General features: G+C 49.9%; 1 protein-coding gene across 1 annotated transcript; it reads left to right on the top strand.

Annotated features, from left to right (window-relative positions):
* The first annotated feature begins 796 nt into the window (after positions 1–796).
* Positions 797–10630, top strand: Slc29a2 (solute carrier family 29 member 2). The gene is made up of 12 exons (XM_008822262.3): positions 797–1303; positions 1549–1630; positions 3142–3302; positions 3535–3674; positions 4050–4184; positions 5147–5244; positions 5488–5572; positions 6529–6665; positions 6944–7049; positions 7139–7224; positions 8336–8535; positions 9584–10630. The coding sequence occupies exons 1-12, from the start codon at positions 1275–1277 to the stop codon at positions 9693–9695; spliced, it is 1371 nt and encodes a 456-aa protein (XP_008820484.1). The 5' UTR covers positions 797–1274; the 3' UTR covers positions 9696–10630.
* The last annotated feature ends 8182 nt before the right edge of the window (positions 10631–18812 follow it).

Genomic DNA, 18812 nt, shown 5'->3' with positions numbered 1-18812 from the left:
AGACGCCTCTGAGGAGGGACCCTAGCGTCACCTCACAGCCACAGTTACACATGGCTGGACCTCGCCTCCGCCAGGAAGCCCCCACGGGGGCCCTAGCCTCTCACCCAGAGAAGTTTGCTTGCCCAGGTACCCGCTGCAGAAGGGACAATCTGTTTTACAGTCTTCCAGATCCTCCTGGGAGCTGCAAAGGCACCTGCCCCAAGCGCAGGCGTAGACACCGAGTTCCCCCGCGGGCTTGTGCCCAGGGCTCAGGTTTTGCAGCAGCGCATTCTGTGGGTGCCAAAGGTTAGAGGATACGAAAGCGTTTCCACCTCGGCGCCCTCCAAGAGGAAGGAGCCCCAGCTGAGGAAATAAAGAAAACTAGGCGCCATGAGTGCTCAGGGGCCCATATTAAAAATCAACAGAAACCAGGACCAGCCTTATCTAAAGGCTGCAAGACAGGCAGGCGCCCGTCAAGCTTCACAGATCAAGCTATAAACAGGCTTTACGGTCAGAACTCCTGACCACCCTGAGGGCCCGATACCAGGAAATCTTAAGAAAACATCTGTGTCACTGAGGTCACCTCCCATTTAGCAATCCCACTTCCCCTAGCCCGGCCCTTACCCCCATATCTTTGCATACTTTTGAAATTACTGGTGAAATTGCTGTGTGTGCTTTGAAATTAACCAATAACCACGCTTCTGCTTCTGTACCCTGCTTCTGCCCTATAAAAACCCCCTGAACTCAACCTGGGGCGCGCTAGTCCTCCGAGGAGACTTTGTGCCCACAGGTACCTGTGTCCTGAATAAACCTCTTGCTGTTGCAACCCAAAGGCTGTGACTTGTCCTCCGTGGTCTCACTCTTACACAGCCAGGACCGCTGGGGTGCTGGGGTGCTGGGGTGGGGCTCTCTTTCCCTCCTGCAAAGATCCAGGACAGATACCCCTGGAGAGGGTTGGGGGGCCTGAGTGAGACCTTCCGGGGCAGCCGCCGTGCACCGAGTCTGGAGACCCTAAGGCACCGCCCAGTGTGCACCGAGTCTGTAGAGCCCGCGCTGCGGGGGAGGGGTGCTGCGGTCTTTTGTCCCCGCCCCAGGGGCGGAGCCGAGGTCCCATCCTGCAAAGCCTGGGACCCGCCGAACCCCAGTCTGGACCATCTCTCTGCCTCGGGCGCTCGGACCCCGGGATTTGAGCTGCAAAGAGCCCAGGAGCGGTCCTCGGGTCTCTGGGTCTGCGCACAGTAGCAGCTGCAGCCTCCCCGCCCCACTACCGGCCTGGCGCGTTCGCTACGGCAGCCATGGCGCGTGGAAACGCCCCGCGGGATAGGTAAGTTGGGAACCTGCTGCTGAGCGTAGCCAGGCCCGGGTGGCACGGGCCTGGGCATTCTCGCTCGCCCGGAGGCGCAGGGGTGCCAAGAATCTCCCCCGGACTACAATTCCCGTCAGCCCACTCCCTTGGCGGCCTGGATCGGAATCATGGGGATTGTAGTCAGTTCTACCCAGGCTCGGCCTCAGAGGCGGGAAGGGCCCCAGCGTGCGTCCTCGGGATGACCTTCTGACTGCTCCCCGCAGCTACCACCTGGTCGGGATCAGCTTCTTCATCCTGGGCCTGGGCACCCTCCTTCCCTGGAACTTCTTCATCACCGCCATCCCGGTGAGACTCAACGGCTGATAGCCACAACCTTCCAACCCTCGGGTCGCTTTCCTCACCATACCACCTTGGACCTCTCACGTGTCAGCCGAAGCACTGAACCTCAAGGAGGGGACCGTCCCTCTCATAGTTAGAAAATCCAAATTTGTAAATGTCCAGGTCCCTGAGGGGCAGGGCCACTAGCGAAAGAGCAACCCCCCACCCCTACCCCACGACTTTTGTCGTTATTTCTGGGCCAATCACTACAAAAGTGGGTTTTCTAGGTCCTTGGTTTCCTTTGCTACGATATGAAATATTTAATGTACATGTACTATGGACCAGGCATTAGAGGTCTGGAGGAACTGGAACAGAGGGAGGCGCTATCCACAAGAGCATTCATTCTCTTAAGGAAAAGGCAGAAATAATGGAGCTTGCATTTTGGAGGGGACTAGGTTATTCATATATATTCACTGTTATGGCTTTCCAGGTGCCTGTGGAGTGCCTGGCTCAGTGATGGTCCCTGAATACCCAGAGATGAATCAACTTCTGAGCTTGAGAACAAGATATGGCCAGAGCTATTAATAATATAATATGACACATACCATTCCAGCTTGGAGCAGAGTCTTTCAGGTCTTCAGGAGAAATTCTTCTCCTTCATAGGAGAGATTTGCACATCGAGAATAGGGCAGGCCAAAGTAGAGGTGAAGCATTGAGAGATGGACCAACAGGAGAGAGGGCATTCTGCGTTGAGGCAAGGGAGTCTGGACAGATGGCTCAGTGGTTCAGAGCACTTGCTGCTCTTGTGGAGGACTGGAGTTTGATTCCCAGCACCCATGTGACTGCTCACAACCACTTGTAACTCCAATTCCAGTGGATCTGACGCCCTCTTCTGGCCTCTATGGGCACTGCATGCACGGGTGCACTAACATAACATGCAGGCAAAACACTCATACACATAAAATAAATAGATAAATAAATTTTAAATCAAGTAGAGGCAAGAAAGGGCCTGTTCTGAGAAAGATCTAGAGCCTGGGGTGCCTGAAACTCACCTTGGTGGAATAGAAGATGGAGACAAACACTCAAAGGAAGTTAGGATCAGATTCTAAAGGGTCCTGAAACTTGGTCTGCAGTGTAGGCAATGGAGACATTATATAGAGAAATGGCAGGATATGTGATTTCACACCTAACCCAGAGTCTGGTATATAGTAGGTGTTCAATAAATACCCATGGAATGAATGGATGGACAGGCTGCTGCAGGTATCAGGAATGGGGCTGGAACCAGGGCACTGAAGAGGAGAGGTGACCCAGAGATACAATAAAGGCTGAGCTGGGGCTTCTTAAGGCTTGGGCTCGTTCCCAGAATTCAGCTATTCAATTCAGTGCACATCCATGGAACTCTGACTATGTGCCAGGTGCTGGAGACAGTGCAAGGACAGTCCCATAGACATTACCCAAACAATCATAAGTGTGGGGAGCTAGAGGGGAAGGCTGGGAGGAAGCGGTTCCTGACACTATGTTACTTCCCCATCTGGCAGTACTTCCAGGGGCGGCTGGCTGGGGCCAACAGCACAGCGGAGACGCTGAGCACCAACTACACAGGCCCCACAGACACGTTCAACTTCAACAACTGGGTGACGCTGCTGTCCCAGCTGCCTCTGCTGCTCTTTACCCTCCTCAACTCCTTCCTGTATCAGTGGTAAGACCCAGCCCTTAGGCCCCAACTTCCTTGTGGAGACTATGTCATAGAGGCCCGGGAATGGCTCCTGCTGTCCTTCCCTGGCAACCACTGTATCATCCCAGCTCCACTGCCCTGCCCCTGGCACGACTTCTTGTCCACCCCACCCCCACCCTCACCTCCACTCCACCCACCCACCACCCACCCCTGCCCCCACCTAGCCATCTGATGTCCTCTGTTCCCTTCCGAGCAGCATCCCCGAGGCCGTACGCATTCTGGGCAGCCTGCTGGCCATATTGCTGCTCTTTGCCCTGACAGCAGCATTGGTGAAGGTGGATGTGAGCCCTTGGCTGTTCTTTTCCATCACCATGGCATCTGTCTGGTTCATCAACTGTAAGCACATCTGCCTCTCTCTCCCCTGTCTCTTCCTTGTACTGGAAAGGACCCAACAGATCCTTGCAGGGAAGACAATCCCATATCAGCCAAATCCCTAAAGAAGAAACTGAGGCCCAAAGGAAAAAGAAAGTCAGTTGTCCAAGCCCCACAGTGACCTAGGAGCAGGCCTCCTAGCCAGTAGCCCCACAGACAATGACTGTATCTCAGGAGAAGACTAGATGGGGAATGTTCCACCAGGCTGCCCCAAATCTCCAGGAAAACCCACAGCTGCCCCACCTGGTTCAGAGTCCCTGTGCACCTTACTGATACCCTCCTTCAATGCCCCTGAAGGCTGCTGGGTTGAGCAGTTTTCCTGTCCCCGTCCCTTCACAGCCTTCTGTGCAGTGCTACAGGGCAGCCTCTTCGGACAGCTGGGTACCATGCCTTCCACTTACAGCACCCTCTTCCTCAGTGGCCAGGGCCTGGCTGGGATCTTCGCTGCCCTTGCTATGCTCATGTCCATGGCCAGTGAGTGTACTTGGGTGGCTGGAGGGCTGGGTCGCCTCTGGGATTTGAGGGGGCAGAGAGGGGACACAGGAAGAAGATGCCTGGGTTCTAGGATGGAGGCAGAGGTGATGGAGTGATGGGGAAGTAGGGGATAAGGCTGAGGAGCAGGGCTCTTGGACCCTGCACAGAGAGGGGAAGACCAGGTGAGGTTGGATTACCTTAAGGCAGGATTCCTGAGTGCCAACAAGCTTAGGCTGAGGGAAGGGAGCTCCATTTGGGATTAAGGTAGACTTGAGTGATTCCATTTCACTGCTAACCAGTTGATGGCAGGAGACAAAGTATTTATGAGGAAGTTTCTGACATGTGGGATGTTCAGCAAAAAATAGCATGGAGGGAAAGTGAGAGGCATGAAGGGCTGGCTGGTGTGCAGTCCTCCACAAGATTCCTGCGTTTGGTGCTGGAGAGATGGCTCAGCGGTTAAGAGCACTGGCCCCTCTTGCAGAGGACCTGGGTTCAGTTCCCAGCACCCATATGGTGGCTAACAACTGTCTTTAGCTCTAGTTCCAGGAGATCTGATGTCCTCTGTCTGACCTCCGCAGGCATTGCATAACACTGGTGAACTTACATACATGCGGGCAATATACTCACACACATAAAATAAAAAATATTTAAAAAAAAAATTTTTTTTGGTCTTTTTGAAACAGGGTCTCCCTGTAGCCCCAGCTGTCCTGGAACTCACTATGTAGACCAGGCTGGCCTTGAACTCACAGAGATCCACCTGCCTCTGCCTCCCAAGTGCTGGGATTAAAGGCGTGCGCCACCATGCCCAGCTAAAAAAATTTTTAAATAAAAAGTTTGATAGTGAAGGAAAGAAGGGAAGAGGCTGAATCTGAGAGGTGCACCATGGGAAGTGAGATGGTAGGTGGAGGCCGCACAGGACTGTGGGACTTGTGTGTCTTCTGCAGCTAAAGTTTCTGTCACAGGTGGCGTGGATGCCCAGACCTCTGCCCTGGGCTACTTCATCACCCCTTGTGTGGGCATCCTCCTGTCTATTGTGTGTTACCTGAGCCTGCCCCACCTGGTAAGCCTACCATTGGGCTACATGCCCCACTTCTGGGTATCTTGGACAAAGCCCTGAGTCTGAGGCCTAGGAGAGGCCAAGGGAGGGAGAAGAGACCTACCTGCATTCAGCTCTGATCTCCCCCACACCCAACACCCACAAAGGAAATGGCTACTCCGGAAGCTTAGGCTCCAAGCCAAGGGTGTGGACCAGGGAGATAGACAACCTCTCAGGCAGGGCTGACACTTACTGATCCTTCTGCAGGAGTTTGCCCGCTACTACCTGACCAAGAACCCGTCGCGGGCCCCAGCTCAGGAGCTGGAGACCAAAGCCGAGCTCCTCCAGGCTGGTAAGCCCTGGGACCCTGCAGGGGAAGTGGGAAAGACAGAAGTGAATCTGTAGTAAGCTCCCCTGGGAAGCTTTCCCTCCTGTCTCCAACTAGAGCCCCTACCTCTGCAAGCCTTGTATGAGCAGAGGCAGGCAGGTCACAAAAGGAAGTCTGTGGGAGACAAGTTGTCCCTGCTACCTTGTCAGCCTCAGTTGCCTCTGGAATAAAATGGGGAGGCAGCAGAGCTTCACACAGCCAGGCTCTGGATCCAAAGGCATCTGAGTTTGAAACCTGGCTATACGGCCTTGGGCAGGTTCCTTAACTGTTCTGACCTCCATTTTTTCCTTGCAAAGCCACAATGAGAGACTTTTCCAAAGATGTTTACCTCGTTCCCTGCACATGCAAATGCTTAATATATAGACTGGGCTTGGCGACATATGCCTGGACTCCCAGCATTCCAGAGACTGAGGCAAGAAGAGAGCAAGCAAGATGCCAGGCTAGGCTACATAGTGAGTTCCAAGTCAGCCTGGGCAAGAGTTAGACCCTGTTCCAAAAAAAGGAGGTGAAGAGATGGTTCCACACTTAGGAGCACTTACTGTGCCCATTTGGCCACTCACAACCTTCTGTAGTTCCATGTCCAGGGGCACTCACACCCTCTTCTGGCCTCTGAGGCACTGCATAAATGTGATGCACATAGATACATGCAGACAACACACATATACATAAACATTTTTTTAAAATTTAAAACCCAAGTTCTGGGATGTAACTCAGTAGTAGAATCACAGGGCCTACCAGCCATGAGACCGTGAGTCAGGCCCCAATACTGGAGTAAATAAATAGCACATTGCTGTCATTAATTCCCTTCTACATGGACTTTCAAGAGATATTTGTTTTCATCACTGAGAATGTCCTTCCTTTGGGCCTGGCTGCCAGGAAATCTGAGCCCCAAGTATGACCCCAGTCTCCTCTCTACCTAGATGAGAAGAATGGGATTCCCGTCAGCCCCCCAAAAGCAGTCTCAATTCTGAATCTTGACCTTGAGAAGGAGCCAGAGCTAGAAGTGGATGAGCCGCTGAAGCCAGAAAAACCTTCAGTCTTTGTTGTTTTCCAGAAGGTTTGTTCTCTTCTGGAAGGTTCAGCTAGAAGATAACTGTTGACCATCTACCTTGGGACACCTTCTCCAGTTCTCGGGGGTGGGATTCTCTGAAACTGGAACTGAGCCTTAGTGCTCATTGGCCTACCCTAAGGTCACTGGGTCATGGTGAGGGTTAGACACAGTAGGCTGAGCCCCAGGTGCCCTGTTCCTGGGCAGGGCTGCAGCAAGAGGGTTGGAGCCTGTGTGGTGGACTAGGGGCTTCCCTGCCCACTGACACCCCTGCCTCTGGCTCCCAGATCTGGCTGACGGCGCTGTGCCTTGTGTTGGTCTTCACAGTCACCCTGTCAGTCTTTCCCGCCATCACAGCCATGGTGACCAGCTCCACCAGTCCTGGAAAGTGGAGTGAGTGTTGGGGTGAAGAAGAGGATAGGGAGCTGAGGGAATGGGGCAGCTGGGGACCAGGGTGACTGTCAGCCCACTGTCTTCCCCAGGTCAGTTCTTCAACCCTATCTGCTGCTTCCTGCTCTTCAACATCATGGATTGGCTGGGCCGGAGTCTGACCTCCTACTTCCTCTGGGTACGTATGCCTAGGCTGAGCCAGTTGGTGGCTTAGGAAGCAATTGGGGACCAAAGATTCAAAAGAAGCTAAAAGGACAACTTTCTGGTAGTCCCCCGAATCTGGCAGTGGAAGAACCCACCACGAACTCTTCCAAAGCAAAAGCCACCACATCCAGTGGCCTCTGTGTCCCCCACATCCATCCACAGCCTAGTCCTCAGTACTCATGATCAGTGCTTGAGAAGACAGATATGAACCTGGTTTAAACATTACATCATGTATGCATGAAACAAAACGTCACATAGTACCTCATACATTTGCACAGGTTTTTTTTAAGATTTATTTTTTAATGGGGCTGGAAAGATGTGGCTCAACAGTTAAGCGCATTGACTGCTCTTGCAGAGGACCCAGGTTCAGTTCCCAGCACCCACATGGTGGCTAACAACCATCTATAACTCCATTTCCAGGAGAGCCAATGCCCTCTTCTGGCCTCTGCACGCATATTACCCATTGGGTAAAATGCAGGCCAGTCATACACATATATACATGCAAGCCAAACAGTCATACACATAAAATAGAAATAAATAAATGGTTTAAAATATTTATTTTTATGTGCTTGAGTGTTTTGTCTGCATGTAGGTATATATACCATGTACGTGCAGTGCCCTCAGAGGCCAGAAAATACCCTGGAACTGGAGTTACAGGTGGTTATTAGCCGCCACTGAAACCAGGTCCTCTGCAAGAACAGCAAGTGCTCTTAACCACTGAGCCATCTCTCCAGCCTCAGTTGCACAGTTTTTAATGTGTCAGTTGAAAACATAAAAGCAGAAAAGAAGCTCCATTTGTCACTAAGGAGTTTGTGAAATACCTACGGGTGCCCTGAAGAAATTAGTTTGAAAATAAGAGATTCTGTCTAAAGGTGTTATGGAGAAGAGGCCAAAGCTAGTCCCAGCTGGTTGTGAGGTGTCCTTCACCCATCTCCTGACTCCCTAGAAGCCTCAGCACTGGGTTGGGTCCTCACCGACTCAAGGGTGGGCCAGGGCAGAGGTGCTGAGGGGGTAAACATTGGGTCTACACTATGGGTGTCCAGACGTGTCCCTAGAGACTGCACTCACCCAAGCCTCTGTCACAGCCAGACGAGGACAGCCGGCTACTGCCCCTGCTGGTGTGCCTGCGCTTTCTGTTTGTGCCTCTCTTCATGCTGTGCCACGTGCCCAAGCGTGCTCGGCTGCCCATCCTCTTCCGGCAGGACGCTTACTTCATCACCTTCATGCTGCTCTTCGCCATTTCCAACGGCTACTTGGTGTCGCTCACCATGTGTCTGGCACCAAGGTCTGAGGGGGCACAAGGCTGGGGGATGGGGATGGGGATGGGCTAGCTCTCTGCGGAGGGGCACCTGCAAGAGCAGGACACCTACCCTGGCCAGTCTCCTTGGCTGCCTTCAGGATCCTCTGGCGCCACCCTGTGGGTCAGACTTTCACTGCTGCTCTGGCCTCACGCTGGGGAGGTAGGAGAAAAGTTATTTGCTTGAGTTCAGCTGCTGGTTCTAGAGCCTTCCTCAGTGGGCCTCAGTTTTCCTGTCTAAGTAAATGGGTTGGACTGTCATCCTTTGGAGCCCATTTAGCTCCAAAATTCTTAGTTGAAAGGGAGCTACTTTGGCATTCGGGAGGCAGAGGCAGGCAGATCTCTGAGTTCAAGGCCAGCTTGGTCTACATAGTGAATTTCAGGCCAGCTGGGGCTACAGGGAGGCTCTGTCTCAAAAAAAAAGGAAAACAGAAAAAAAAAAGAAAGAGAGTGATAAGATACTTTGATCAAAAGCAGAGTTCCTGGGCTATTTCCTGTACGGACAATGGGGCTGGGACTCTTGGGAGAGTAGAGGTGACAAGAACCAGTTGGACGTTGTTGGGAACGTAAAGTAATGGAATCTAGAACCCTACAAAGGTGGACTCTTAGGCCCCAAGGATTGCCCTTTTTTTAAAGTTTTTTTTTTTTAATTTTAGTTTTATTGTATGTGTATTGCTTGTATACACCCATGTTATGCAATGCCTGTGAGGGTCAGAAGAGAGCATCAGAGTCTCTGGAACTGGAGTTGTGGACAGTTGTTAGCTGCCACGTGGTGCTGGGAACTGAACCAGGTCCTCTGCAAAAGCAGCCAGTGTTCTTAACCACTGAGCCATCTCTCTGGCTCCCAAGAATTGATTTTTTTGAGCAACTTTATTTACAGATGAGGAAACTGAAGCCCAGAGGACAGGTTATAATGACACGGGGGCACAGTCAGACCTAGACTAGAACTCAGGTGACTTACATAGGGCTGGCAGAGCGCTTAGGAGCTATCTTTGGGGCTAGGCATTTTCTACAAGTTCCTGTTCCTGTGTTCTAGGCAGGTGCTGCCACATGAGAGGGAGGTGGCCGGAGCCCTCATGACCTTTTTCCTGGCCCTGGGCCTCTCCTGCGGAGCCTCCCTCTCCTTCCTCTTCAAGGCTCTACTTTGAAGACACCCATCAGGCTCCGCACAGCCCTCCTCTTGGCACTGCTTCTGGAGTTGGGACCCAGCCCAGAGGAATGACAAGCTGGGCTCTGACCTCTGCTACCCTGGGCCTCTTGATCTGTGAGTGCCAGGAAGGGGCAGGAACCATCCTCCATCCTTGGCTGGCGGCCACTCAGGATATGGTGAGGAAGGACCAGCGGTTATTCTACCACTCATCCAGGACTGGAGCAGGACACAAAGGAATGGACTTCACTGAGACATACAAAGGAGCATAGCAGAAAGCAACAGTCTGGGGAAAAGAGTGTGCGGGGTCAGGGCCCTTTCCTGACACCAGGACTGTGTATGTTCATCAAGCCACCAGCTGACCCCAGGAGGCAAAGCCACCTGCAGGCCTTGAGGAGGATTCTTTCATGGCTTCTACCTCGGTTCACCCCAAAACAACAGCTCCTCCTCCTCTTCCCTGGAGGCCCCAGTCAGGACAGAGGGTACCGGGAAAATTGAGGGGAGGGGAACAGGTGTTAAAATCTAAGAAAATTCAAACGACTGACCTCTGAGCCTCAAACAGTGTTTTCATGGCCAACACTCGCTAAAAGCAACTTGGGCCTGTCTAACAGAAAAGCACTTAGCCTACATGTGTGAACTGCAGTTTGCAGAGTTTCTTCCATACCTACTCTCATGGAAGCCTCAATGAGGCCTTTCGGATGAACTGGACAGGGATTGTGCTTCCCTGTGGTGGGAAGTGACTGGTCCATGGTAGAGCCAGGATGCAGCCTCCATCTCCCTCCTTAAAAGTGCTGATCCTCCTGCCCATTCCCTGCTTCTCTTTTCCTTGAGGGTCTCAGGGCAGGAGTCCTAAGCACTTACCACCATCTTTCCACTTTGTTCCTCCCTCTGACCCTGCTCCTGAGTTTAATAAAGTCTGTTCATTTGTATGATGAAGTCATGAAGTCTTTACTTACAGAGAGGCCTGCTGGCTCTCTTGGCCTCAGTGAGCTTGATAGGGAGGGATGATTGTACCCACTTCACAGGTGGGGGCCAGATCCTGAGAGGGGCAGAGATTTATGAAGTATCCTCTGGACCACATGACAGCTGAGGGGCCACATAGGCCTGCAAGGAGCTCTGTGTGCTTGGTTGGATGGGTAACCACCACTTTCCAGTTTCTTGAGCCCCAGCTTTCCCCTGCATCCTCTGCCTCTCCAGTGTTGCGTCTTCCCAGAAATCTAGCCTCAAAGAGGCAGGCATTCAGACTGAGCAGGAGTTCAGCAACCTAGCCGGTATTCATGATGGATGGGGAAGAGGCCTGAGTCATCTTCGCACACCTATACTACCTGTCCCATGGAGAGAAGAGCAAGGTTTCCTGTCCTCCATATATTGAGTGCATCATATATGAGATGCTGAGCCAGCACAGGGCATTTGTTCAGAACTCACAGGTTGTTGATAGCTGAGAGGATATGAGGACTTTAGAAATCAAAATAAGGGCCTGGAGAGATGGCTTGGTGGTTAAGAGCACTGGCTGCTCTTGCACAGGATCGGGGTTCAGTTCCCAGCACCCATATGGCAGCTAACAACCATCCATAACTCCAGTTCCAGGGGATCCAGCCCTCTTCTGGCCTCTGTGGGCATTATACCCATGTGGTACACTTACATACATGCAGGCAAAGCACTCATACATATAAAAGAAGAATAAATAAAAGAAACCAAAGTAAGCCACAGGGCAGACCCCAGCTGAAGTTTTATTCCTTTGACTACTATTCACAGGAACCTGCCTTGGCTGGTCTGGAGACCCTGAAACAAAGAGATTCCCAGGACCACATGATGGAAGGAGAGAATCAACTACCCAAAGTTGTCCTCTGACCTCAAGTGTGGTGCGATACATGTACACCTGCCAGTGCCAGCCAGCCAAGACAGATAGTACCTGAAAGGGGGAGTGAGGATTGAAAGAAAAAACAAGAGACAGAAAAGATACTCAGGAGGGCTGTCAGTAGAGACTGCAGCCCCGGTTTATGTCAGCTCTGCCTTTTTATACAGAAGAACTCAATTAGTTTCAACAGCTGTTTTTCCCACCTGTATCTGAGGGTCAAGGAGCAGTCAAATACTTCAAAGGCTTCTTTGATCTTTTTGTTTACCACTATTGCCTCCAGGTCAGGTGTTGTGAGGCTCTCCATATAAACACATTCCTCCTGATTTGGCAGATTAGGTACTGATGTGCATAACACAAACTCAGTAAACAAGCCTGCCACAGCTCAATGTACATAATAGACTAACAGCTCCCAACATACACCCACACACATACACATTAAATAAATAAATAATAAATAAGTAAATTCAAAAACAAGGCCAGGTATAGTGGTGCATGTCTTTAGCACTAGCATGGGAGGCAGAGGCAGGTGACTCTCTGTGAGTTCAAGACCAGCCTGGTCTACATAGTGAGTTCCAGGCCAGTCAGGGATATATAGCAAGATCCTGTCTCAGGGGCTAGAGAGATGGTTCAGTGGTTAAAAACACTGGTTGTTCTTGCAGAAGACCTGGGTTTGAATTCCAGCACCCACATGGCAGCTAACAACTGAAATGCAGAAAGAAGTAAAAGAAAGATAAATAAGCACTGGAAGATGTAACTGTTAAAAGAGAATCAAATGCTGGGAGTGGTGGCACATACATTTAATCCCAGTGCTCAGGAGTCAGAGGCCGGGTGATCTCTGTGAGATGGAGGCCAGCCTGGTCTACATAATGAGCTCCAGGTCAGCTGGGGTGATGGTAGACCCTGTCAATATTTAAATTAATAAATAAATAAATAAAATATATACATATAAAAGATTCTGTCTCAAAAAACAAAAATCAAGGGACTGGAGAGTCAGCTCAACGGTTAAGAGCACGGGTCTTGCAGAGGATCCGGGTTCAGTTCTGGGTTCAGATCCGGGTTCAGCACCCACATGTAGCTCCAGTTCCAGGGGACCTCTTCTGACCTTCTCAGATATTGCACAACATGGGCGCACTTACATACATTCAGGCAATACACTCATACACATAAAATAAAATAAAAATAAAATATTTTTAAAAAACAAAAATCAAACATACAAAAAAAAGTAGAGAGAGGCATCCAACATCTGTGCACATGTGACCTGCTCCCCCCACCACTCCCATGGCCACACTTCCTGTTTTGGATAGAATGACACCTTGGCCGACCCAAAGCCACTTGGACTAGGCTGAGTTCAGCCAGGGAAGTTATCTGCTGGCTGACCAGCAGTCTTATGAGGTGGCCTGCTCTAGCTTCCCTGGAACCAATGGACTCATCTCTCTTTGGAGAATGCAGCCACATGGCATGGAAGGGGATGTCTTGAGGTGACCAGTGTATAACAAAGAATAGGTGAGGGGAGGCCAGCAATGTGACACAGTCAGGCATTGCTGTTGCCATGATACTGTTGGTTGGACCTGAATAGCATCCTGATTCTCTTTCTTCTCAGTGTTTCTCAACAAAATCAGTTAATTGAAGTCACCAGAAAGGGCTTATTTTTCCTTATAGCCCTAAAGACTTTATCAAGCTTTGTACCCCGTCCCCCTTTTTAGCCCCATTTTACAGAGGAGTAACTAAAGTATCTACAGGGCTAAATATGAATACAATGGAAGAATTGATGCAGAAGGCACCAGGGGCCTCTCCTCCAAAGAAACACTGAAGATCCCAGCATGATGGCACAGGCCTGTAAGCCCATCATTATCGAGGTGGAGGTGGGAGGACTGGAAGTTCAAGGTCATCTTCAGCTACATAACAAGTTCAATGCTAGTCTGTGATACAGGTGATCCTGATTAAATATAAATAAATAAAAATAAATAAATAAATAAATGATTGTTTAACTCCATTGAAGCACTAGAAAATAATCAAAGGTTTGCAATAAGCAGATGGATGCTGTAGCAAGAAACAAGAAGCCCACCAGTGGGAGAGCGATGTGCATGCTTGTATGACTGAGGCAGGAGGACTGCAAGTTCAAGGCCAGCCTACACTGAAGAGCAAAACCCTACTTCAAAAAAGAAAAACAGGTATCTGGTATGGTGCTGCATACCTTTAATTCCAGCACTTGGGAGGCAAAGGCAGGAGGATCACTGTGAGATGGAGACCAACCTGGTAGAGCTACATATCCAGGCCAGCTGGGGCTACAGGAAGACCCTTTCTTAAAAAAACCAAACAAATGGAGAGCCCACACCTTTAATCCCAGCCCTAGGGAAGCAGAGGCTGAGTTAGAGGCCAGTCTGGTCTACATAGCAAGTTCAAGGCCACCTGGGGCTGCAGGGAGACCCTGTCTCAAAAAGACAAAAGAAAAGAAAACGAAAGCAAGAAAGAAAAAGAAAAGAAAAACAAACAAACAAATGGGTCTGGAGAGATGGCTCAGCAGTTAAGAGCACTGGCTGCTCTTGCAGAGGATCCGGGTTCAATTCCCAGCACCCACAAGGTGTCTAACAACTGTCCGTAACACAACATGGGTGCACTTACATACATGTAGCAATGCACTCATACACGTGAAATAAAACATAATACATAAAATTAAAAGGAATGGAAAAGTAAGGTGTGCTGGCACATGTCAGGATGAAGGAAGGAAGATCACTGCAAGTTCAAAGCCAGCCTGAGCTGCATAGTGAGACCCTGTCTCAAGACAAAATAAAACTTTAGGATACAATTGGTGCATGCTGAGAAATGGAGAAAGGAAAAGCAAGAATTTCTAAAGCTGCTGAATGTGGGGAGTTTTGATCATGCTGAGGAACTCCTCAATGCCAAGTTGACACAGATCATCTACCAAACTGCAAGCAAGATTAAAATGTGTAGAGCAGGGCATAGTGGCACACACCTTACACTCGGGAGGCTGAAGCCACTCACTCTTTTTGTATTTGAGGCCAGCCTGGTCTACATAGTGAGTTTCAGGCCAGCCAGGACTACATAATGAGACCCTGTCTCAAAAAAAAAAAAAAAAAAAAAACCGAAAGAGTTGGAAAGGTGGTTCAGCCAGTTAAGAGCTCACAGTGGCTAACAACCATCCTTAACTCCCATTCGAGGGCATCTGACACCCTTTTCTGTCCTCTATGGGTATTGCACACATGGGTATACTTACATGCAGGCAAAACACTCATACAAGTAAAAATATTAAAAAATGAAAGGTATACTTTTGTTTGTAACTTCTTTCAACCGCAGTTTTTTTACTTTGTCAATAAAGACAAAAAAAATTTATGATGAATAAACAAACCAATGTAAAACCTTCCAGCTCTGCACAGATGAGTCCCACATGGGATTATGTGGCATAAGATTTAAAGATCTCAAGTCAAGAGAGGAGCAGCCTCTGCTAGAACAAGCCAGAACAAGCCAGAACAGGGAAGGTCGGTGTTCTAGTTTGGTTCTGTTGCTGTGACAAAACACTAGCCCAAAAGCAACATGGGAGAGGAAAGGAGTTATTTTACACCCCCAGGTGACAGCCACTCACTGAGGGAGGTCAGGGCAGGAACTCCAGGCAGTAATGTGGAGGAACACTGCTCACTGGCTCACTCACTCACCTTTTTGTGCTTGGTTAGCTTTCTTATACAGTTCGGGATCACCTGCCTAGGGATGATGTTGCCCACAGTAGACTGGGCCCCTCTGCAACAGTTAATAATCAAGACAACATCCCAAGACACACCTATAGGCCAATCTGATCTAGGAAATTCCACAATGGAGGCTTTCCTCTCTGATGACTCTAGGCTGTGACAAGTTGACAAAGCTAGGACAGTGGGCCAGTGGGAGGAAAGGTGCTATGCTGTATGTATATGAGGGGCTGGAAGAGCTGCCTATAGAGGCCGAGTGGAATTTACATCCACTTTGCTTATAAAGATTTTCTAAGGAGGGGCTGGAGAGGTGGCTCAGTGCATAAGAGCACTGGCTGTTCTTACAGAGGACCCAGGTTTGATTCTCAGCACCCACACGGCAGCTAACGAACCATCTGTAACTTCAGTTCCAGGGGATTTCAATGCCCTCTTCTGACCTCCTGGGGCATGTGACAGAAGCTAAAACTGAATTGTAGAAAGACAAGGACTCTGTGACCATGTGACAGAGGAAGCTTCAGGAGCTGACTGACTCTGAACCCTGACACACCTGTGCATCTCAAAGAAGACTTTGAAGGAGCTGGAGAGATGGCTCCGCGGTTAAGAGCACTGGCTGCTCTTGCAGAGGACCTGGGTTCGGTTCCCAGCACCCACATAGTGCCTAACTCCAGTTCCAGAGGATCCGATGCCCTCTTCTGGCCTCTTTGGGGATTGTACACATGTGCACTTACATACATGCAGGCAAAACACTCACACATAAAATAAAAATAAATAAATAAATAAATTTTTTAGTCTTTTTGAGACAGGGTCTCCCTGTAGTCCCAGCTGGCCTGGCACTTGCTATGTAGACCAGGCTGGCCTTGATCTCATCCACCTGCCTCTGCCTCCTGAGTGCTGGGACTAAAGGTGTGTGCCACCATGCCTGAAGCCTTGTGTACCTGAAACCTTAGGTTTATCTGCCTTTGTGGACTTCTTAGGCAGAGTGCAACCGAGGCCGTGGTGTAGCCATTTCCTCCAAGATTCCGTATTGAAAGGAATCAACAAGACGACACAGGATTCTTTAAGGGGAGGTGAAACATTCCATCCCGCAGGGAAGCTGATTAAATTCAGGAAGTAAACATCTCAGTAGCTTCCGGACATCCCTGAAACTGATCAGATTCTCTTCACTATCCCCTCCCTCCACAAGAATATATAAGCCAGAAGGAGCTGAGAGATACTCTCAGGCCAGCCAAGCTGCCCAGTTAATCAAGCTACCAGGAAAAAACCAAGTAATGCAGTGCACTCCAGGATTCCATCCAGTTTTTGTGAGCCGTCACCCATGCTGGGGTGGGTTTTGGTGATGCAGCTGTCTTTGAGTCATTTCTGCTCCTGTAAGTACCCTCTCACCCACACTCCTGTAAGCGAGCCCACTAAAACTCATTGATTGGTTCACCAAGTTGGACGTCCATGGTATCCTTACTTTGGTCTGTCATCAGTTCCCTGTCTGGGACAAGTAGACAGTTGTTCACAGCTCCCCAGGAACAGTGTTGAGGAGTTAGGGGAGCTGAAGCTGATGAGGGAAAGGGGCCTTTTTAAGAAGGGCTGCCTCTTGTTCAGGGGCCCCCCTGACTCCCCCTCCCAGGGCTTTTTGCAACAATTATTTTTATTTTTACCAAGGTTTTCAAGGCTTTTTACAACAGTAGCTTTTTCTTTGTTTTATTTTATGTATATGAGAGTATCGCATGCATGCACTTATCGCATAAGTGCACCCGTGTCATGCATGTAAGTGCACCCGTGTCATGCATGTAAGTGCACCCGTGTCATGCGGTGCCCAAGGAGGCAGAAGAGGGCGTTGGATCACCTAGAACTAGAATAACAGATGGTTGTTAGCCTCCATATAGGTGCTGGGAACTGGACCTGGGTCCTCTGCAAGAGCAGCCAGTGCTCTTAACCACTGAGTCATTTCTCCAGCCCCAAAACAGTTACTTTAAAAAAAAAACTTTTTTTACACCTGAAATGGTGACACAGGCCTTTAATCCCCCTGCACTTGGGAGGCAGAGGCAAGTGGATCTCTGTGAGATGGAGGCCAGTCTGGTCTTCAAAGCAAGTGCCAAGCCAGTTGTAGGTACAGGGAGACCCTGTCTCAAAAAGACCAAAAAAAAAAAAAGTTTACTTATTTTTATTTTATGAGTACAAGTGTATTTCCTGCATGTGAGTGCACCCGTGTCCTGCAACGCCTGAGGGAGTCAAAAGAGGGTGCTGGGAACCTAACCAGGGTCCCCTGCTCTTAACTGCAGAGCCATCTCTCCAGCCCAGCTGGCCTGGAACTATGTAGACCAGGATGGCCTTGAACTCACAGCAATCTGCCTGCCTCCGCCTTCCCAGTGCTGGAATTAAAGGTGTGCACCACCTTCACAGTTATTTTTAAGGAGGTCCAAAGGCAGAATTGTTACAAATCACCAGGGGTCAGGGGATAACACCAAAGAGGGAGTAAGGGAGGGAGTTTGGAAAGGTGGAACCCAGACCTAGAGCTTGGGATTCCCAACTCTGGGAGTCCCCTTCTACCCAGACTGTCTGCCTATTCTCCATGCTTATGACTCCCTGGGGTCTCACACACACACACACACACACACACACACACACCACACACACACACACACACACCACACACCATACACACACACACACTACACACATACCATACACACACACACACCCATACACACACACACACCACACACACACACACACACACACACACACACACACACACGTGTGTGCCTGTCCTAGTTCTCTTGTGTCTGGGAATCTTTCTCCCTGCCCCTCTGTCCCCTTGATACTTTCACTCCAAGGTGACTGTAGCAGGGAAGCCTAACCTCCCACAGCACTGTTTCTGTGGTTGCTGGGACAGTGCCTCAGCCCTGGCAGATAGCGCTGAGCTGCAGCTTCCCAGCCATCTATCAATCTCTCTCTCTCTCTCTCTCTCACTCACCCGCCCATCTATCCAATCATATACATGCACATATTCTCTCTCTCTCTCTCTCTCTCTCTCTCTCTCTCTCTCTCTCTCTTCTGTCTCTCTTTCATTTCTCTCACTCTCCCCCTCTGCCAATCAACTGTATTTCCCTGACTTGATTGTCCCTGCAGCAGAGGTCCCCTCACTGGCCTGTCAAGCTGTGCTTGCCTGCCCCTCTTCCCTCCCTGGTTCCTCTTGCCCACCTCTTTTCCTTCTGCCTTTCCCAGATGTCCAATTCTTTGTTTGACCCGTGGAACAAACTGGAAAACCACCCCTCACCCCCCAAACTCACAACTCTATCACACCACAAAGGTGCCAAAAGTTAAGACACAGAGTCAAACTTTAAGAAAGGTATTTTAGGGCCGGGCCTGCCCCTCTTCCCTCCCTGGTTCCTCTTGCCCACCTCTTTTCCTTCTGCCTTTCCCAGATGTCCAATTCTTTGTTTGACCCGTGGAACAAACTGGAAAACCACCCCTCACCCCCCAAACTCACAACTCTATCACACCACAAAGGTGCCAAAAGTTAAGACACAGAGTCAAACTTTAAGAAAGGTATTTTAGGGCCGGGGAA

This window comes from Nannospalax galili, unplaced genomic scaffold (genome assembly GCF_000622305.1).
Source record: "Nannospalax galili isolate Female #2095 unplaced genomic scaffold, S.galili_v1.0 scaffold1328, whole genome shotgun sequence".
NCBI lineage: Eukaryota > Metazoa > Chordata > Mammalia > Rodentia > Spalacidae > Nannospalax > Nannospalax galili.
The sequence above is the reverse complement of the archived record's forward strand: the minus strand, read 5'-3'. Positions and strand labels throughout refer to the sequence as shown.

Coding starts and splice junctions, on each gene's coding strand:
- Slc29a2 (XM_008822262.3), top strand. CDS start 1,275: ATGGCGCGTGGAAACGCCCCGCGGGATAG. Junction 1,631..3,141: donor TCTTCATCACCGCCATCCCG/GTGAGACTCAAC, acceptor CCCATCTGGCAG/TACTTCCAGGGGCGGCTGGC. Junction 5,245..5,487: donor ACCTGAGCCTGCCCCACCTG/GTAAGCCTACCA, acceptor ATCCTTCTGCAG/GAGTTTGCCCGCTACTACCT.